The sequence below is a fragment of the Maniola jurtina genome, chromosome 20 (assembly GCF_905333055.1).
Source record: "Maniola jurtina chromosome 20, ilManJurt1.1, whole genome shotgun sequence".
Taxonomy (NCBI): Eukaryota; Metazoa; Arthropoda; class Insecta; order Lepidoptera; family Nymphalidae; genus Maniola; species Maniola jurtina.
The window spans coordinates 9,938,355-9,960,066 of NC_060048.1; the positions used below are offsets into that span (position 1 = coordinate 9,938,355).

General features: G+C 36.4%; 2 protein-coding genes across 3 annotated transcripts; both read left to right on the forward strand.

Moving 5' to 3' along the window:
* The first annotated feature begins 231 nt into the window (after positions 1 to 231).
* Positions 232 to 1,798, forward strand: LOC123875661 (bis(5'-nucleosyl)-tetraphosphatase [asymmetrical]). Its single transcript, XM_045921629.1, has 4 exons — positions 232 to 396; positions 506 to 631; positions 855 to 940; positions 1,485 to 1,798. The coding sequence occupies exons 2-4, from the start codon at positions 520 to 522 to the stop codon at positions 1,710 to 1,712; spliced, it is 426 nt and encodes a 141-aa protein (XP_045777585.1). The 5' UTR covers positions 232 to 396; positions 506 to 519; the 3' UTR covers positions 1,713 to 1,798.
* A 399-nt stretch (positions 1,799 to 2,197) lies between these two features.
* On the forward strand, positions 2,198 to 21,215 carry LOC123875642 (GON-4-like protein). Of its 2 annotated transcripts, XM_045921586.1 has the most exons (21): positions 2,198 to 2,369; positions 2,912 to 3,041; positions 3,873 to 3,982; positions 4,697 to 4,856; positions 5,731 to 5,850; positions 8,924 to 9,188; positions 10,016 to 10,221; positions 10,752 to 11,002; positions 11,608 to 11,761; positions 12,139 to 12,270; positions 12,913 to 13,049; positions 13,879 to 13,905; positions 14,042 to 14,209; positions 15,225 to 15,441; positions 15,842 to 15,985; positions 16,330 to 17,104; positions 17,371 to 17,651; positions 18,372 to 18,547; positions 19,166 to 19,342; positions 20,075 to 20,222; positions 20,828 to 21,215. In XM_045921586.1, the coding sequence occupies exons 1-21, from the start codon at positions 2,275 to 2,277 to the stop codon at positions 21,164 to 21,166; spliced, it is 4,212 nt and encodes a 1,403-aa protein (XP_045777542.1). In that variant the 5' UTR covers positions 2,198 to 2,274; the 3' UTR covers positions 21,167 to 21,215. The 2 variants fall into 2 exon arrangements, with proteins under 2 accessions (XP_045777542.1, XP_045777543.1); XM_045921587.1 differs by lacking the exons at positions 20,075 to 20,222; positions 20,828 to 21,215 and having other exon boundaries at positions 18,372 to 18,550; positions 19,166 to 19,201.
* The last annotated feature ends 497 nt before the right edge of the window (positions 21,216 to 21,712 follow it).

Sequence of the window (21,712 nt, forward strand, 5' to 3'; positions counted from 1 at the left end):
ATCGTGTTGTAAAAGAAAACTTTTTCATTTATTAATGTCATTAATTTATTATTTTTCTACTAAAAAAGATGACTGTGAAATAGTAGAAATAATCTCCAACTCCATGTACAAAAAGACATCCGCATAAATGACTGAAACCCTCTAAAACTCTGCTGAAAAGTCTAGAATTGGAAGCCAAACAAATCTAAGCAAAGTATTTATCTATGGTCATTACTTTTGGCACATTTTTGACACAGACCAATAACATATTTTTGGTCTGTGACTTCCAACTTCTGATTTTCCATCATTTTTTGATTTTGTTTTTGTAAACAAAAATATTATAAATATTGTACAAGCTATTAGCTAATTTTTTAATTTTTTTTAACGATGAACAGCTAATGACTGAGGTATACTTAGTTAAGTACTATAGGTTTCATAGTATGGAATTATCAAACTAATAGGTCTGGATCATCCCCTGAATATGTCTTCTCAACTTCTAATCTAATTATTAATAATTTAATTTTAGAGAGTTAGTCCAATATGTCTCCAACTCGAGCAGCAGGTCTGGTGATATTCAGACATACAAATCAAATTATTCAGTTTCTTTTGCTACAGACATCTTATGGAGTGCACCACTGGACCCCACCAAAAGGTATAATAAAAACACTATTAATCAGGTGAACAGAAAAAGGTAAATTATGTGTACATCAGATATAGCTAAGATAGATATCAGCACTTACAGTAAAAAATTTAGTATGGTAAACATTCCCTATACAAAAAGATTCCTTTATTATGGCATTGTAAGTAATAGAAAAGAATAGTAAGTTTAAACTGTACAAAGATATTTGATTAGGAACTAAACTTTACTTTTTCAGGTCATGTAGATCCTGGGGAGTCAGATTGGGAGACAGCTTTACGTGAAACCAAAGAGGAGGCTGGTCTATCTGAAAATGAATTGGAGGTCAACTGTAAATCTTTTGCTCTTGTGCTTATCATGCTCTAAGTATTTACACAGTGTGCTTATTATTCTTGAAACATATTTGTATATGTGGTGGTTAATAAATATCTGCCTCATAAGGTCGCTCGGACACACGGAGGCAACTAGGTAACACTAAGGAAATGGTCACACCTAATGTGATGCAAGCCACATCACATTACTCAATTTTTCATTCACTACGCTGACAATATGCTACGTAGCCAATATATTTGTAACACACTGGTGTAGTATAATAAATCGGCTGCCAAAACTGAGTGGCTGCATGTAGCGTAATAGTGTATTGTTGGTTAGGTATGAATCAAAAGCTTAATATTAGGAAGAAGCAGTAGGTAACCTGCGTACACTTGCTTACAGTCGGCAGCTGACAATACATTAGATGTGAATACCAATAACTCTTAAGATTATCTTTTTAAACCAACCATCTTTAATTAATTTTATTTCTTTAATTAATATTAATTTTAATTGATTTTATTATTTAATAATATTTCTTATTTAATTTTATTTTCAGATCTACAAAGATATATCTGAAACATTAAACTATGAAGTGAAGGGTAAACCAAAGGTTGTTGTATATTGGTTGGCTAAACTAAAAAATCCAGATGAGAAAGTTAAACTGTCAGATGAGCATCAAGATTTGAAGTGGCTGCCTTTACAAGAGGCTCAAGAAGTGTCTGGTTTTGAGGATATGCAAAAATTGCTTGCGGAATTCCATGAAAAGGCGCTGAAAACTGTGTAACACATGTTGAGAAATTAGATATTATATTAATCTTATATTGTTGTATATTTATAATATTGTTTCCTAATAAAAACTAAATACTCTTTTAAAAATTTTGTTTATCATTTAAATATTTTAATAGTTATCTGGTCAAAGTTCCAACCAAATGTGTAGTTTATTATTTTCTGGGCAAACTGAAATTCCATAGCTATTGTTTTTTTATGAGGGGCAGAAGGCAGTGCACAAGGGCTTTTTTTATAGAGACACTTTCTTCTATGAATGCTATAACTAGGTGTAAACAAATACCAAAAACATTAAATTACGACTCTATAATACATTTTCCTACAAAATATAGCAAATTAAATACATAATAATATAGTTAGCAAGTTTCCTTAGCACTTATCAGGTTCATCAATTTTAAATCTGGTCACACTGCGTCAAATGTCAATGTCAATAAGGGCTGTGCTTATGTGGTGCTTATCACAGGTGCATATTGATTGTTTGATATTCGTTAAAAATTCCTTTTATTTATTTTCCAAAAAAGCGTTTTAGAGAGGTTTCTGCAAATTATAAATAAAATGCAATGAATAATATTGAAGAAAAACAAGTTCCCGATAATGCTGCTTCGGGGAATATTTCAAAAAGCAAACCTAGAGTTCGTGGTAGAAAACGAAAGCGGTACGTTTGATTTAAATTAACACTTAACAGTAATTTTACTTATATTTTAAAGATTAACTATTGGCCAACAATATAATATATGTATATTATCTCAAAACGCTTGGAGAGTATTTCACATACAACAGTGTAAGGCCACAATATTTTTCATGAGAACCTAGCGCGAGAATCGAACTCGTTTTCTTGTTTCTGAGTAATCTCCTGAAATCTAGTATGATACTTAGTAGTCAGACTGTGAACCATAGCAACCACATTTTATCTGGTGAAAAACCAACCAAACTGTAGTGGTTTACATAATTTTTATTTCACTCTTGTATTCTATTCTATTTTATTTTATTTTATATTTAAGAAATGGGTGTAAAAAAAAAATTGCCTGAAAATAAACTATTATAAGTAGTACCTAAATTTTTACTGTGATACTATTATACCTGGCATAAATGAGTACAAACAGAAATTAAGTTTTAATTTACTTACCTAATTAATTAGTTGTAAGTATTAATATATACTTATGGTTGTGTTTGTCTTTGTAATTTCAAATTTTTCAGACAAGACAGTGAAAGTAGCAGTGATATAGAGGATGATTTACCTGAAAATACACTGGAGACAGAGAAAAACTTACAGACTTTGGCTATTAAAAATAACTTAGATGATGTTAGCGTAAAAAAAATTCTAAAGGTAGGTATTTCTAAACCCAAAACTCTAAATAGTTCTACTTCTTAGCAAGTATACTACTTAGCACCTTTTACACTAAAGTCCTTTAAAATTTAAGTAAGTATTTTGAAATTGAAACCACAAAGTTATGTTGACAATAATTACTGACATCTAAACATTGCTGTCCCTCCCAGCAAAATCTCCCAACAACCCACAAATATACCAATTAGATAATGTGAGAGGCAATATAGTTAAGAAATGAGGTACTTACTTACCTAAGATTAGGCACAGTGGGCGTGAAGATGCAGTAGGGAGCACCCCTTATCTCAATTAAAAAAGAAGAAAACTTTCATAAACAATACAAAAAATGTTTAAAAAAAGCTGGTTAAGTGTGAGTCAGACTGGCAATCAAAGAGTTCTACACTGTTGTACAAGAAATAACACTTTGTACCTACACCTAGCCCTGCATGCACTTGTGACTCAGAGGTCTAAGGCAAGTTAATGATGGACAGCACCACCTATGATGTGATTTAATAAATATTATTTCGATGAACACTTCATTTTTTTGTGATGTAACAACAAATTCATGGTTTTTGAAACTTTTCTTCACTTGTGCTATCTGCTAAATTTCATGATTTTGGGTCAAGGAGAAGTACCCTGTAGGTTTTGATTCCCCTGGTATTGACAGACACGAGAGACAGACAATGAAGTGATCCTATAAGGGTTCTTTTTACCTTTTGAGCTATGGAACCCTAAAAAACTGAAAGTAAAATTATAATTTTTCCATTATTTCCCTGTCTTCAACCTCCACTAATAGATTCATTGCTTTAATATTAATCTGTGTAAATTTCACAGAAAGTAGTGACCAACGATCATGTTCTGGCTCTAGTCAAGATGCGAGAAGAAGAAGAAGATTCAGGCATCGATGGTGGTCTCCGACCCAAGCTTACAAGAGCAAAAGCTAAGTAAGTAACACATCACATACATGTGAGAGCTAAACTTTCATCTGTTTTGACCTCTTTTTTTTTTTTTCTTCGGGGAGGAAAAAATCCCCACGGACTTCTGCTGGCTGGCAGGGTGTGCCCGACTTGCACGGACTAAAATAACCTCCCCATGTCGTCCAAGGTGAGCACGGAACTGCGCGAAGGGTGCTACTTCTGCGGAGAGGAAGACACCCCGAGACACGCAATCTTTGAATGTCCGGGTTGTGCCAACCTAAGAGTAGATGCGCTAGGATCGACCGACATGGAGGGTGTGAATGCCCGAAACCTTATACCGCGCATGCTGTCAAGCGACGACGCCTGGCAGCGATATAGCCAAATGCTGAGAGCTGGTGATTAGATGAGAAGAGAGGGAAAAAGAAGAAAAGAAGAAGATCGAGATTTGGGAGGTCAGCACGAAGTAATGTTTTGACCCCTTTCCAATAGTAGTAGGGGGCTCTACTAACGATATGGGATTTAAACTTTTAAGTTTAACAATAAAATTATCAGCTAATTTTAATGATAATAGCCGGAGTCCATAGCTTAACATGTTCTCTCAGGAATGGAGGAGACAAATACGCCAAATTCCAACCTCTAAATATGATACCCATCCAGTTACTGATTTGGGCCAACATTGATTAACCAGCGCAATCAACTGATAGCTAGTAGTCATCTTAAATATCCATTTGTACCATACAGAGAATTGAGGAAGGTGTCTCACGGGAATGCATGGCATCGCATAGAGTTGACTCCTATCAAGCATATACCAGTAAAGACCAGGCCTGAAGTGACGGCTCTGATCGCTCAGGATCTGCCTGATGATGAAGACGATGAGGAGTATGAACCGACGCATGATGATGTAAGTGACTTTGATTATTTATTAATCTACATTGTTATCAACCAATCCTCTGCTGGACATATTTATATTATTTCTCCTGTCTGAGCTGGTTTCAAGCGTTTCCGTCTGTTGTGCGTGATTTCACACTTTATTTGTACAAGAAGGAAAATAACAATAAAACAAGTGTAAATTAAAAATTTATAACATCCCCGAAAAGTGAAGGTTACAGTAACTAGAAAAAACCTGATAACTTTCAAACGGCTGAACCGATTTTCTTAGATTATAGCTAAGAACACTCTCGATCAAGCCACCTTTCAAACAAAAAAAACTAAATTGAAATCGTTTCATTAGTTTAGGAGCTACAATGCCACAGACAGATACACAGATATAAACGTCAAAGTTATAACACCCCTCTTTTTGGGTTGGGGGTTAATAAAAGGATAGAAAACACAAACAGAAATGGGAAACTAAAGGCGGCCTTATTGCTTATTATTAGCTATCTCTACCAGGCGACCTGACATAAGACAAATCTCTAAAAAATTCAAAATTCAAATATTTTTATTCAATTAGACTTTTACAAGTACTTTTAAACCGTCAAGAGCATCTACCACTGGTTCGGAATGCCTTTCCTACCGAGAAGAACCAGCAAGAAACTCGGCGGTTGCTCTTTTCAAAAATTTGATATACAATATTATGCCATGTATAAAAGTAATTGAAGTCCTTGACTGCTGGAGCGAGCTGCAGGTCTAATCCGCACGTCACGTTCGAGCGCCGCGACCGAATTGATTTTAATTACTGTCAAGAAATTATATAATGAAATCACTGGCACAATAGCAATATTGTTGATCTGCAAAAAAGTAGAAAACCCCAAATAACTACGTTTTTATGATTTCAGAGCGATGATGACGTCACGTGCAGTGATTTAGATTCACAGCCGCGAACACCGGCCACTCCTGCGAGCCAAAAGAAAGAAAACCAGCAGCTTGCTAAAGATGGACCCTTTAAAGTGCCACAAGTAAGTTACTTTGTTTTATCACTCACTAGCTGACGCCCGCAATTTCGTCCACGTGGATTTAGGTTTTTCAATATCCTCTTTGATTTTACGGGATAAAAAGTAGCCTATGTGTTAATTCAGTGTATAATCTATCTTTATCTAAACTAGCGGCACGCTATGATGGCCGGTTTGACGTTTGTCCGCTCATGAAGTTCCGTATTAATTGATAACGACTTTGAAGGAAATAATTGTATTACTTTATTGACGATAGTGATGTGCAGAGATTCATAAATTTTATCGAATGTAGTTTTAGGTTTAGGACTCAAAATTTATTTATTAAATTGATTTCTTAAATGTATACAAGTGTAGAAAAATCAGTTTGCACCATTTAAGGGGTGAATGTACTTGTGAATATGAACAATTTTCACTATGTGGACAAACCTCTGAAATCGCAAAAAAATATCAATAAATTTTTAAAAATGGAATCTAATACGATCGTCACATAGGATCGCTGGCTAGCACAACTACTACCTCCGGCAAACTCGCGTCAATGCTCAATGCAAAACAAAGCAGTTTCGAATTGACGTTGCTTCGAAAAGTATAAACTGTCAGTGCAATGCGATTGTGATATAGTTTTGACCTGGCTTTGGATTTCAAATATTGATACTGCATTACTGTTGACCCTTGCTCGTTAATTTGGACTCTGTTCAAGCCCTTTGTTGTGGATTTCGTCGATATGACCGAACGTACGCAGAGAACTGTTCTAAATAGTCAGACACGTGAGTTCGTAATACGCCTTCGTAACTATTTCGATCGTGAAGCTCAAAATGGAGGGCCAATTTTACCTATAACGTCAGTGGTTGAACGCGTAGCTGATGCGCTTAATATTGGACAACGAACTGTTAGACGGATAACTAAAAAAAAATATGGCGAGACTGGCACAGAAGAAAATAAACTTCACACACCAAAAAAGAGAAAACGAGCAAAACCAGTCGTAGGCATCGATAGCTTTGATGCCGATGCTATCCGAAGACATGTTTACGGCTACTATTTACAGAAGGAGTATCCAACAAGAAAAAAGTTGGTGCATTCACTGAAGGAAGCTGGATTATTCTTCGGTGGGGAAAGTTCTTTAACGAAGATTTTGAAGACCATTGGATTTCGATACAAAAAATGTAACAAACGCAAAATATTGATGGAAAGATTTGATATAGCGATGGCAAGGTATACTTTTTTACGGCAAGTGAAAGAAATCAAAAATTGGCAAAATGTTGTGTTCTTGGATGAAACATGGCTTAATGCTAACCATACTGTAGGCCGTTCTTGGAACGATGACACAGCAGCATCTACTTCCAAAGTTCCTGTAGGAAAAGGATCGCGACTTATAATTTGTCACGCCGGAACCATCAACGGGTTTGTCGAAGGTTCTCTCATGGCTTTTGCGTCAAAAACCACTGGAGACTATCATGAAGACATGAATGGAGAAAAGTTTACTGAATGGTTTACCTCAATGTTGTGTAGCCTCCCTGAACCATCTATTATAATTATGGACAACGCCCCATACCACTCGATGCAAATTGACAAGCCACCTGCCCAATCCCAAAAGAAAGCTGATATCGTCGCATGGCTTCGTAAAAATGGCGTAGATGCAAACATGAATATGTTAAAAGCGGAATTAGTACGTCTTTTAAAAGAAAACAAACCAACCAAGATCCGATACGTCATTGACGAAATAGCATTAGAACATGGGCACAGAGTTATACGGTTACCGCCTTACCATTGTGAGTATAATGCGATTGAGTTGGTGTGGGCTCAAATTAAGGGATATGCTGCAAGACACAATACAGAACCCCCATTTACCACAAAAAAAATGCTAAAATTATTAGAAGAAGCTTGTGAACATGTGACTAAAGGAGACTGGGAAAAGGTTGTGAATAGAACTGTTAAATTAATAAGGGAAGATTATGAAAGAGATGTGAAAATAGATAATATTATAGAAAACGAACATATAATTATTAATGTATGTGATGATAGCAGTGACGACAGTGAAAATAGTAGTATGGACGAATCTGATTAATTATGGCCTTTTGTGGCACCTTTTTTGGTATCTTTTGTATTCATATGTTTCTTGTGTGCATATAAAGTATGTATATTCATTTTCGTTCAAATATTCAGTTCGTTCAAATAAATTAAATAAACATATACATTTTTGTTTTATTAAACCTATTTAATCAGGTACAAAAACAAAACTTAATTGTTTTTTGTTCGAGAATAAATTGACATTCCACATCACTATTGTAATGTGTCAAACCGGCCATCATAGCGTGCCGCTAGTGTAATCTAATTTTTGCATGAAAGAGTAATATACATACACACACATACACACAAACTTTCGCCTTTATAATATAAGCGTGACAAGATGATGACACAACTTGGTGTGGATATAGGGAACTCTTAGGTACCTCGGGATAAAAAGTAGCCTATCATTCATCGGGACGTTTTCCTTTAGAGAATGTTCGCCGTGAGGAAACCCGCATGCCTCAGAGTTCTCCTTAATGTTCTCAAAGGTGTGTTAAGTTTGCTGATCTGCACTTGGCTAGCATGCTCATTTAGTGCCTAAAGTGCTTTTCATTTTATGCTTGTATGCCTCTGTTATTGACAGTTACATTTTTGTTCCATTTGCCATGGGGACCCAGGGGCTATGAAGTGCAAAAATTTTTTTAACAAGGCATTTGACTGCAGTTAATAGCCTCATTGAGTAACAGAATGACTGGTTCATTTGTCGTGCAAAGGATCAGCCTGGCTTTTCAACGTACTTGGCACCATTCCACACTGGCACTATTTGTACAGTAATAAGATAAGGTTTTTTTAAAGAATATTAGCCATGCTAATCGTGACTGATACTCCCCTTTCCCCTCCAATCAAGCGTAAGCTTGTGTCAGGAGTGGGTACGACAATAGTGCAACGGGTGGGGTTTGATCCACCAACCTTTTGGAAGTTTGTCCACTCCTCAACCGTTGAGCTATCGAGGCTCTAAACTAGGTTAGCTTTTTAGTCTAACATGTTCAATAGTAAAAAAAGCATTTCTTTCTAGGAAGTTTCAGTAACAGTTCGCAAAAAGTTGGATCCAGAAGAAGAAGCAACCATAGCTCTCCGAACTAGATCCAAACTAAGCCTCTCAGAGACACCCATAGAGCATATAGAGAGTTCGTTCATACCGCCCGACGATCTTCCAATGCCGGATGTGGATGATCTATGGAATGAATTTCTGAATGAATGCATGAATCCAGAATCTAAAGCTAATGAAGATGATGACGAATTGGACCCAGAGTATAATGTTGCGGCGGATCCTGATGCAAGTATGTGTTTTCTACTATTTATAGTGTTTATTTAAACAAATAGGAGGAATATCGTAAAATCGATTCCAAACAATCAAACAAATCTTTTTATAATATTACTAGATGATGCCTGCCACTTTGTCAGGGTGGATTAGGTTTTTAAAAATCCTGAACTCTTTGATTTTCCAGGATAAATAGTGCCCAGGACTTCGTCTGTGTTGGTGTTTGCTGGCGCGCGAGCTCTGCCTTTTTGGAGTGTTTTTTTTTGTCCAGGTTTTGTGTTTTACTGATGTTTTTGGTGGTGGAACTGACTGGGAAGCGCTCTAAGGGGGTGCCGCGCGTGTGCCAGCGACCGCCAGCACAGACGAAGTCCATACTTATATAGTTTCCCTAACTTGTAAATAACTACAAACTTGACATTGGCTAATCTTTGTAAAGCCAGACGAGAGAGAAAAAAAAATAGTGCCCATGCCCATTCCCGAGATGTAAGCTATCTCTGTACCAAATTTTGTCAAAATCTCTTAAACAGATGGGCTGTGAAAATCCTAGCAGGCAGACAGACACACTTTCGTATTATAATACCTAACAGAAACTAAATTTTACTGTCTGGCCCATTCACCTGGGCAAGAATATGCGCTGCCCAGCCAAAAATCGTTTTTTAAAGGTTTTTGTCTCGTATTCTCTCTCGCTCTCTCATATGGGCACCAATATGTGCTGTCCAACCAATGAGGTGCGCGTTTAATCGCTGTGTTGGCCCCTATCTTCCTACCCTAAAACTCTGTGAAGTGTCTCTTTGAAGCGCTTTATTGTATTAAATATTAAGTAGTTTAAATATTTTACTGTCACAGATGAAGAAGACGAAGAGGCTTTAGAAAAGGGTATAGTAAAAATATCAAAGAAGGAGTTGAATGATTTGGTGACTGAGCTAATGAGTGTGATACCAGAGGGAGTGGAAAATCAACTGACTTCCAACATACAGGTTGATCTGATTCAGGGAAACAATGAAGCTGTAGCTACAGGAGTTGTTTCGGGCCCTGCAAATAAAACTGATGTGGTAGGTTGTTTCATAGCTCGTTCACACAGGTTGCGTAAGCGTAGACGTAGCGCGTACCATTGCATTGCAATGTATGGAACTGTATGAAACATGGCACACCGCTTGCGTAAAGCGTGGACGTATGCGTAACCCGGTGTGTTAGGGGTTTACGCGCGACAATACGCTGAGAAAATTTCAGCTTTTATAAAACAACGAAGGTCTGGCCCTCGCTGGAACACTATTTAGATTTTAAACAACATTTTTCTTGTAAATCCCTTCTGGTTATATATACCTAGTACTCGGCCAGAATCTACTTTCACTTCTACCGAAAATAGTCGCCAAACAGATCAGCTGTTTTGAGGTCGCCATCTTTCATCGTGGCGGTACCAAGTAGTCAGTGCCACAGATTAATAGCTCTTTCTTTTCTTACTACATGATATGATAAAAACCTTTTACCAATTTATTTTCAAAAATATAATCCTGCGTGTTAATTTTTAACCGACTTAAAAAAAGGAGAAGGTTCTCAATTCGACTGTATGTTTTTTTTTAAGGCTCAAACACATTGGGAAGGCAAACAAGAGCCTATATCGGATGACGAATCTCAAACTACTGGTAAAGCAGCAAGAATAACATTTGAATCCAGTAACACTATTACTCGAGTGTCCATCGGCAAGATAGAGATAGAAGATGTGGATGAACACGAGATAGACAAGGACAGCGCACAAGATACATCAATGGCAGATAGGGCTAAAATTCCTAAGACAGAAGTTCCTACTACTGGATCTTCGGATGTACCAACAACGTGAGTATAGTCTTTATTAGAAAATAATCTTCAAATTCAGTATCATTGTGATCATTGTTATGACAGAGATAGAAGACTCAAGTGACAAGGACAGCACCAAGAGGCAGCTACATTATAATATCTAAGTATTTTTTTTTGCGAGATAGGCTAGGCTATGTACTTTTTAATTTGTATTAATTTGCATGGCGGCCATTTTGAAATTTTATTATTTATTGTTATATATCGGCAATAGAAATACTCTGTGAAAATTTTAACTCTTTACCTATTATGGTTCATGAGATTCAGCCTTCTGGTAGATGGACGGACAGCGGAGGCATCGTAATATGGTCCCGTTGGCACCCTCCATTTTACCCTTTGGGTCCAGAACCCAAAAAAAAATTATGACTGGACAGAGATAGTGTGTAAATCTGTAGCTCGTTTTTGTAAAACCTGCATCAATCATTATTACAATCGTAATTGTTGTGATTGGCTTAATTTAAGCTATTCTTGTTGCAACAATGCATTGTAGCCAATAGTGAGCGAGCGTCAACAAATCAGAGGTGATTGCGTTCGTGACATTGTAGCTGTCATTCCGCAATGGAGCTCAGGAGATGTGTCTGTTCCAGTACAGGTCCTCGTGTTGTTACAATCTCAGTGGAAGAGCGGGAGCTTCCTGTGGCGGAGCCTGCGCCGCCGCCCCTGCAGCCGCCAATGCCTCTGTTGCGATTAGTTGAACCGCAACCTCTCACGGTTAACATTGAAGTTGACAACACTGTAAAGGTGAGGTCTCTCTTGAAGGTCCACTGCTAGCCAGAGGCGGCTTGTGAAAATTTTTCATTCACAAAAAAAAAAAAAAAATGTCTCACCTTCTAAATACTCAGTTTGCTAGGTCGCTTCTTTGCTTTAATTGATCGATGCGCTAAAATAATAGTTTAAACTCTAAATCATCAACTACCTGTTTCAATCCATACCTACAGGCTCACCACCTCCGCCGAGCGCCGGGGGTGGCAGATCCAAACACAAAAAATACACAAGATACGGCGCGCGGGAAACAAAATAATTTGTTAGAGTATCTTTATAACCTGTATAAAGTTTATAAAGTACTGTGTAAGTATTATTCGTATAAAGTTTAACGGGTGTTATTATTTTGTCAACAGGTGTCGCCGGAACAAGTGAGCATATTGGAGCAGCAACTGAGGCAGCATATTCAGCTCGCCACTTCCAACTTCTTGCAACTCTTCGTACACCCCATACATTGGCCTTACGCACCTAAATACAAGGAATATTTGGTATGCATTCAAATCGATACTAATCACACTATCACAACTAATATTATAAAGGTGAAAGTTTGTGTGTTCGTGTGTGTGTGTATGTTTGTAACACCTTCACGCAAAAACTATTAGTGCGAGTCAGACTCGCGCATAGAGGGTTTCGTACTCAGGTATCTTTTCCGACATTTTGCACAATAAATGAAAAACTAATATGCATAAAAATAAATAACAATCAGTTTTAGGATCTATTTTAGAGGTAAACTCCTTTCATATGGTGGGTACCATATAGTACCACTAGTAGTAATACCACTTGGTATAGTTATTTTACTTTGAAAATTGAAAATACTATTTGTTCATGAACATATTTTAATTTTTTTTGCGATGTAACCACCAATTCACAGTTTTCGGATTTTCTTCTTTAGGTACTTGTGCTAAAAGATCACCTACCTGCCTAATTTCATGATTCTAGATAAACGGGAAGTACCCTATAGGTTCTCTTGACAGACGCGACAACTACAAAATGATCCTATAAGGGTTCAGTTTTTCCTTTTGAGGTACGGAACCTTAAAAAATATCAAAAGTGTTATTTCTTGCACAGTTTGTACCTAAGGAATCCTTTGGAGTCCAAGTCGCACATGACTGGTTTTTATTTATTTATAGGAAACTTTCAACAAAATCGCCAGTGAGAACCCCAAGTCAGTAGTGAATGTATGCAACCTGACCCCCGCGGTAGAACTCGTCCGGACCTGGGAGACCACTGTGTCCGAAGATACGGAGGAGAATAAGAAAATGATAGAGTAAGTACACTATTCCCTTTTATTATCCAAAGGTTGCCTGGCAGAGATTGCTCTAAGCAATAAGGCCGCCTTTGTACACAATTGTTTTTTCTGTTTTCTTCCTTCTGTGTTGTGTTCCTTTACATGTTTTTGTGTGCAGTAAAGACTTCTATCTATCTATCCCTTTAAATATGCTATGAATATACCGAACCAACCAATGAATATACCGAATGGCAACCGAATTGGACAAAACTTTTTCCCGAGTATATCAGTCCACAATAATATCACACTAGTATAATAAAGGCGAAAGTTAGTGTGTTTGTATGTGTGTATGTTTGTTACTCTTTCACGCAAAAACTACTGAACGGAGTTGGCTGAAATTCGGAATGGAGATAGATTACCCTGGAAAATCAAAGAGTTTGTATGGGATTTTGAAAAACCTAAATCCAGGCGGATGAAGTCGTGGGCGTCAGCTAGTTATAAATATGAAAGTGTTTGTTTGTTGGTTTGTTCTTCATTCACGTCGCAACGGAGACGCAGATTGATCTGATTTTTTTGAAGACCTGGCGAGTGACATAGACTACTACTACTTTTTATCCCGGAAAATCAAAAAGTTATCATTTTGAAAATCTAAATATACGCAAGCGCCATCTATTTGCGAATGTGGCGACGAACCGCCACACTCTAAACTGAAAAGAGCAACCTTTAGACCTTCTAGATAGGAAGAGCATTCTGGTATTATTCATTGTCGATTAAAAAGCACCTGTAAAAGTTTATTCATACATATATACTAAAGAAATAATGTTTGTTTATTATAAATTCACACATTTATTTAAACCTTTGATTTCAGATTTGTCCAAGCAGAAATCGAAAAATGGTGAGTAATAGATATTTGTAAAATTATATTGTCATCTAGTAGAAAGAAAATAAGAGCTTTAATCTATGGATAACTATTGATACGAAGAGCAAATACGGCGAGCAAGTTTATGCATTATACTTCAAAATATTTTTAGCCGTCGACGTTGCGCGGCGAACAATCTGTATACGGGGGACTTTCCCGTACTGTTCAAGAAGGTGGTCGCCAACAGTCCAGTGTTCCTGTACCCCCACATGCTGCCAAGTATGCCCTACCGCGCCAATTATATGACCAAGAGGTTCAGTTATACGCAGCCGGAGGACGAGTGAGTATTCAAATGATAATAAAATCAGTTTTACAGGTTTTGTCAGCATTAACACAGAGCATAAAGTGCGAGTTTTTGATTTCAAGATCCATCTAGAGCTTATCAAATGTATTAAAATTGCATAATTATTTTATTGTTTGAAATTGGGCATAATATACCTAATTATCTTCTTTATATATGTAAATTAAAGGCTTATCTGTCTATCTGTTTGTTATCTATGCATTCATGTAGCGGATTTGCTCTTAATTTTATCACCACTCTATGTAATAATTTAGAAGGAAACGGCTGTTCTGTATGTTTTCTCTGTTTATTGTATTACAAAAAAGGGCAATACGCGCAATTTATAACTTAAAACCACGCGATTCACTTCGAGAAAAATTTAAGGAAATAGGTATCCTTACCGTAGCCTCTCAATATATTTACAACAACATAATTTTTGTAAGACAAAATATTCTTAGTTACAAGAAGGTTGGCGATCTACACAACAGGCTGACTAGACACCGTAACAGGCTTGCGACTCCTACGCTCCGTCTCAGGAAGGTCCAAAAGTCATTTGTGGGAATGGGTATAATCTTCTATAACAAAATTCCTCAGTCAATTTTGGACTTGCCTTTACACAGGTTCAAAAAATCTATTAAAAATATGCTCCTGAGAAAAGCATATTATACTATCGAAGATTATGTAAATGATAAAAAAGCGTGGATTTGAACTTCGATTCGCTCCAGCAATGCGCAGGACTTCAATTGCTTTTATACATGGCATAATATTGTATATCAAATCTTTGAAAAGAGCAACCGCCGAGTTTCTTGCTGGTTCTTCTCGGTAGGAAAGGCATTCCAAACCAGTGGTAGATGCTTTTGACGATTCGAAAGAACTTGTAAAAGTCTAATTGAATAAAAACATTTTGAATTTGAATTTGAATTGGTTAGAGGAAACTAATATACAATGCTTATCCCAAAAACTCGTAGTCTCGTAGTCGGGTAAAAAATTAAAAATCTATTGGCCACTTTTTCAGACTCATAGTGCTAGGATTGGACCAATTCTGGTGGTATGTAGAAAACAACCCGGAAATCTTTAAACCGCCCCGCAAAGTGCACCCCCGACATCGATGGGGTCTCATGATTACCGTTGGTCTGATCTGCAAGCACATGTTCCCCTGGCTCACCCCCAAAGCATTGTTGGGGCATATACAGTGCGTGAGGAAATCCGAAGATAAATCAAATCCCATAGTGGTAAGTTTTTATTACATTAAATTATTATTATTGCTTATCAGAGTAAAATTATTATTACTTATCAAAGTAAAAAACTTGCCATTCAGCGAGGTAACGCAGCCAGCGTTCTGGGCACCCTGCCTCGTTACAGCGATTTGGATGACATTTTATGTTTATAGTATTCGTGAATAAGTTTTATTTCTACTTTGTACAGTGATCGAAAAAAAGCCTAATCTAAAGTTGTAATATGGCGGTTTGCGCAGGTCATACTTTTTTTTCATTCAGATACAAGTTAGCCCTTCACTGCAATGTATCTGGTGGTAAGTGATGATGCAGTCTAAGATGGCAGTGGGCTAACCCCATTATCTTACTCCCATCATAATTTAATACTTAAGTATGTGACGAAGATCTTTTGTTATAGAAATATTTTGCGGAGAGGACTATAGAACCAGTGAGGCACATGCTTTTGCCGTTTAATCCAAAACTGACGCTCTACGAACACCCCGAGATAGAAATCCCTCGGCTCTGGATCAAATATCTGTCAATAAATAGCAAACGGTTTAAAGTAAGTTTAATATTATTCTTAGTAGGGTTCTGTACCTCAAAAGGAAAAAAGGAACCCTCATTCGCTTGCAGTTTCCGCTCCTACAGCTCGTCCCCGCGCTTACGTCTCTCCATATCCGAGCATGTCTCTTCGTCCACGCTTGCCCCTCTCACCCCTTCAGCCTACGCCTGCTGTAGCCGAGTCGATGTAACGGAGCTTTTACATTAGGTTAACGCCTAGTTGACTGGTTGACGATCCCTTTACGAGTTGATATGTGTGCCATGACCTTTATTTAGTACACCTTAATAAATGTTATGAAATAACTGATTCATTAAAAAATATCTAAATATTTAAAATAATTTTAGGTCTATGGAAATCGTCTATGCAAAGTCGTAAGAGCTCCACAAGGTATTGAAGTTCTAGCCGGTAAATCAATGGAACCAATACAAAAGAAGGCTCTACCTATCGACTTCATAAAACCCATAAGCTGTAACCGTGCTAACTTATTACCAACAGTCCCTAAACCAAACTATGTCGATAAATTCGATGTACATATAACGACCACAACTTCAGAAAATGTGCCAAATACTAACTTTCTTGTAGCGTCAAATATTTATACCCTAGTAAATACTAGTACAGGAGCAAAATTGATGCCTTTGAATATTGTCCAAACTAGCACAGTTAATAGTTCAACCACACCTATTTGTTCTACTACTGTAAGTAGTACAAATCACGCAGAAACTAATAAATGTTTAGAAGCCTACAATGATGTAGAAGATAATACGAAAATAGCCGAAATAAGTAGCAAAAAAAGGTTTATAGTTATAACACCGGATAATGCTTTGAAAACAGTCCAACAACTTAATCACTGCCCATGTTGCATTTGTGTGAAGAGAATATGTAAAGTAAAACAGACATTAGTGACAGATTACTGGAAACCTAATATAGGAAAGGAAAAAGACTGTGAATGTACTAATAAAAAGTACCCAAGGTTAACGAATAAGTTGAAAATTTTAGTGAATAATTATAAAAGTCTATCGAATGTTTTGTACACTGGGTTACTACAGAAACTCAAGGAGAATCAAGATGTAAGAAACAAAATGAGAAACGAATCGTCGGAATTTAATTTAAAAGACTTTGGTACGTACTTTTTTTTGTAATATAGAATTTTCTATTCAGTTATATTTTTGCCTAATTGAATCTTTGATTAGTTGAGTCTTAGTTGTTTGGAATGGAGATAGTTTATACACCTTGTAACCTACAAATAGCTTATCTTTATCCCAGAAAACAATTCATTTGTTATTGTTATAGTTATATATCTAAGTTTTGTTTATTTTTAGTTAAAAGCAAAAAAAAGGAACACAAAAATTTTACGTACATGTTTCCATTGGTGTTAATTTTTTCAGCATCAGCCATATCATACCAAACGAAACTCCTAATGCGGACGGTTGTGATAAGAAATAACTCAATCAAGAACTCCGTTTATAATACTTTCTCAAAATTCGACGTCGAATCTGACGATCCTTTAGTGTTGGCCCAGAAATTGTTAAAAATATTCAATGTCGACTTAGCGGATATGTATAAAGAGTTTCTGGGATTTCTAACAGCTAAACAGGCAGCCACTCTTGGACAATTCAAAGATTATTTCATAGGCAATTGTGTTGAAGATTTACTGAAGAAAGTTGAGGTAAAGGTTCCGATACTTATTAAATTTTAATGTGCAACCCCTCATTACTCATAGTTTTTAACCCCGGACCCAAATAGCAGGGTGTTACAAGTTTAACGTGTGTATCTGTGTGTCTATCTGTGGATTCGTAGCGCTCAAATAAATTGACCGATTTGAATGCGGTTCTTTTTTCGAAAGTCATTTTTATCGAGATGAATCTTAGCTATGTTTGATGAAAATCTGTACAACCATTTGAGACATTCACTTGTTTTCTTAGCTGGTGTAGGGATCTCAGTTATCATATTGATAGTTTTACCAACTAAAACTGTAATAGTGATGAGAGACTTCGCATTCACTCACATTCGTTCCATCACTTTGTTGTCTGTCTGTCTGTCTGTCTTGTCTGTCAAGAAAACCTATAGGGTACTTCCCGTTGACCTAGAATCGTGAAATTTAGCAGGTACGTAGGTCTTATAGCACAAGTAAAGGAATAAATCCAAAAACCGTGAATTTGTGGTTACATCACAAAAAAAAATTAAAATGTGTTTCAATTTTCAAATTAAGGTAACTATACCAAGTTGGGTATCATATGAAAGGGCTTTACCTGTTTATTCTAAAACAGATTTTTATTTATTTTAATGCATAAAAGCTTTCGATTTATCGTGCAAAATGTCGGAAAAATTACCCGAGTACGGAACCCTCGGTGCGCGCGTCTGACTCGCACTTGGCCGGTTTTTTCAGGAACAAGTGCAAGATAGCGTTAAGCGTCGAGAGATATTTGAGAAGATCAAAGAACTTTTCACTTGCAAGTCGGTCCCGCCCTGCGAAATCTGCTGTGATCTATTGATGAGTGTGCAGGAGTATCCCGAACTAGCGCGATATATATTCTCACTGTTTCCACACCGACGGAAAGAACAGTAAGTCTTCCATCCATCACTTCACGTCCATTGGTTCCGTACCTCAAAACGGAACCCTTATAGGATCACTTTGTTGTCTGTCTGTCTGTCGAGTCTGTCAAGAAAACCTATAGGGTACTTCTCGTTGACCTAGGATCATGAAATTTGGTAGGTAGGTAGCTCTTATAGCACAAGTAAAGAAAAAACTCTGAAAACCGTGAATTTATGGTTACATCATAGAACGAAAATGTGTTTCAATTTTCCAACTATACCAATTGGAGTATCATAAGAAATGGCTTTACTTGTACATTCTAAAACAGATTTTTAATTTTTATGCATAATTTTTAGGTTTTCGTACAAAATGTCGATAAAAATATCCGAGTACAGAGCCCTCGGTGCGCGAGTCTGACTCGCACTTGGCCGGTTTTTGTATTGATATAATTTAAGAGGTGATCATGACTTTGATCTCTTATATTGATACAGAACAGAAACGAATACAAGATTAAATAATGATCCTTCACCTTCCTCATCTTTTTTTTTACTATCAAAATAGGGAATGTTTAGCAAGTCTGTACAAGTTTTTACTGAAATAGCAATAATTTAATGACAAATTGCATTGCATGAAACATTAATTTGCAGGACGAAAGAGCAATCTGCATGCAGCCAAAAAGCCAAAAGTATAGGTAAAACAGTCACTAGTACTAGTAAAGATGCAGAGAATATTTGTGAACTAACAGAAAGCATGATCAAAGTTACAAGGAATGTCTGTGAAGAATCTGCCGTCACTATGGACTATGAGGCTGATAATTCGTGCAGGTATGATGGGGAATTTCAGGGTGGTCTATAATGCATTAATTTAATCTGGCTAAGAAACTTTGATTGTGTGACCTGTTGATTCTGTTGGTCCAAATTTGGCACATTGAACCAGTGGGTCCTAATACTTTTAAAGAATAGAATAGAATAGATTTTTATTCAAACAAACTTTTACAAGTGCTTTTGAATCGTCAAAATAATTTACCACTGGTTCGGAATGCCGTTCCTACCGAGAAAAACCAGCAAGAAACTCGGCGGTTGCTCTTTTCAATTTACAATAATATTCCTATTTATCGCTATAATTTATTGAATTGAAACCGTCTTTAGTAGCATTGTGATTTGAAACTCGATGATATAAAAAATCTACACCAAAAAGAGACAAAACACAACTATAGGATTTAGCCTGAGAGAGAATGAAATACTAATACATTATAATATATACAGTGTTTCCTATTATTTCATATCTTGGTTACCATAAGCCTCGTGTCATTTGGAGTTTGTATAATGAAATGTAGAATAGTAATTATTTTGAACTTCTAAAAAATATTCAAATAAATTCTACAACAATTATCATCCCACTCCTAATTTTCTGCTCTCATTCTTTCGAAGTTTAGTTTTCTGAAAATTTCACTTCTACCAATGTGAACTGCATACATTTTTTTCTGATATCCAATTTTTGATAATATTATGTGGAAGGCCTAAAAGATTATTTTGAGAAATCATTACATGTTATAGCGAGGAAGAGCCCCAGCTTGCAGTAGACGAAGATAGAGTACCTTCAACTGATAACAGCAATCCCGATGACGTTTTATCTGAAACAACTGAAAGAAGAGAAGAAAACCAAGATGAGGAGAGAGTACAACTAGTCACTACTATTAAATATGTAAGAATTCCAAGATTTCTTTAAAAAAATACATAGATCCTACTTCCTAAAATAAACCAAAACCAATACAGATGAAGTTGTGGGCATCATCTTTTTTCCTTATACCCTTTTTCCCTCCTATTTTCGAAAAAAAAAAATTGGTTGTCTGTAAAGTCGGTTTACTGACGATAGTTGAACGTGAAAACAAAGGCCGATTGTGCTTCTTTGTCGCTCGTTCCGCGCTCTCGCTTGCACTTCAAGCCTTACATGGAACGCCTCAGAGCGAGGTAACGCCGCATGAGTCATGTTTTTTCGTGCGTGCAGCCGGCTCTATCGAATTATAAGACGTTGTCACGTAAAAAAAAAACAATCTAACTAACAATTTTTGGGAACAATACTTGGCCCATACTTCAAAACTACCTATGTACAATTTAAGTTTAGATTTTTTATTCACTAGTTCTTTTGGCTTGAAAGTAATTTAAGAAAATAGTCATAATGTTTCTAATTAATGTGCTTAATGCGTTAATGTGCTAATGTGTTAATGTGCTTTTGAAGTCTGTTCACTTTTTAAAAATGTTTTTCTTTAATTATTGTAATGATAATATGAGGTTTTTCTTTTAATATAGGAACCAATAGAAACATGCGAATTAACCGTAACCAAGACTGAAGTGCAGGAAACTAGCGATACGGACATGTCGATGCTTATCATGTCAGAGGACGAATCCATCAAAACTGAACCAATAGAATGGACGAGAGATGAAGACAAACTAATTCTAGAACTACTAAAGCAGTATTTAACCCCAGCAGAAAGAAGCGATAAAACCATTATAGAAATTGTTAAAGAAAAGGATTTGTTGAACATAATAACAAATAGATTGTCCCATAGGTCACCGGAAGATGTTAGCGAACGTGTTCTGTATTTGTTACAAATATTAATATTAAGCGATTATGGAGGCGAAAAATAATATCACGAATACTAATTATTTATTTATTGTAATAAAATAATAATGACCTATTTGTTGTTTCAATTTCTTAGTAATTACATACAAATAAATTAACTTATCATAATATTACACAAGATTTGCAAGAAATCATCTTGGTAGTAACTAGAAACAAGTCTAAGAAATTTTAGAGTACCTTATAGGTACCAGGTTCAATTTTGACCCATTGGCGCGGAATGCGAAACTTACGAAAATAATAGCACCATCTACATAGGTAGTCTCCATGTGGACTTCGTCTGTGTTGGTGTTAGCTGGCGCGCGTGTGGTGCTTTTTTGGAGTAATTTTTTTTTGTTAAAACTGACTGGAAAGCGCTCTAAGAGGGTGCCGTGCGTGTGTCGGCGAGTGCCGGCACAGACGGGGTCCATACTTGTATAGTTTAACTAACTTGTTACAAATAATTACAAACTTGACATTGGCTAATCTTTGTAAAGCCAGACGAAAGAGAAAAAAAAAAATAGTCTCCATGTCCTTTGACAGTTCAACAGTTACCATAGACTAATGACAAAACT

Excerpts from the sequence above, each read along its gene's own strand:
- LOC123875661 (XM_045921629.1), top strand. The coding sequence starts at position 520 with ATGTCTCCAACTCGAGCAGCAGGTCTGGTGATATTCAGACATACAAAT. Across the intron at positions 632-854 it reads CCACTGGACCCCACCAAAAG|GTCATGTAGATCCTGGGGAG; the intron begins GTATAATAAAAA and ends TTACTTTTTCAG. Across the intron at positions 941-1,484 it reads TATCTGAAAATGAATTGGAG|ATCTACAAAGATATATCTGA; the intron begins GTCAACTGTAAA and ends TTTTATTTTCAG.
- LOC123875642 (XM_045921586.1), top strand. The coding sequence starts at position 2,275 with ATGAATAATATTGAAGAAAAACAAGTTCCCGATAATGCTGCTTCGGGG. Across the intron at positions 13,906-14,041 it reads CAAGCAGAAATCGAAAAATG|CCGTCGACGTTGCGCGGCGA; the intron begins GTGAGTAATAGA and ends AAATATTTTTAG. Across the intron at positions 14,210-15,224 it reads TATACGCAGCCGGAGGACGA|ACTCATAGTGCTAGGATTGG; the intron begins GTGAGTATTCAA and ends CCACTTTTTCAG.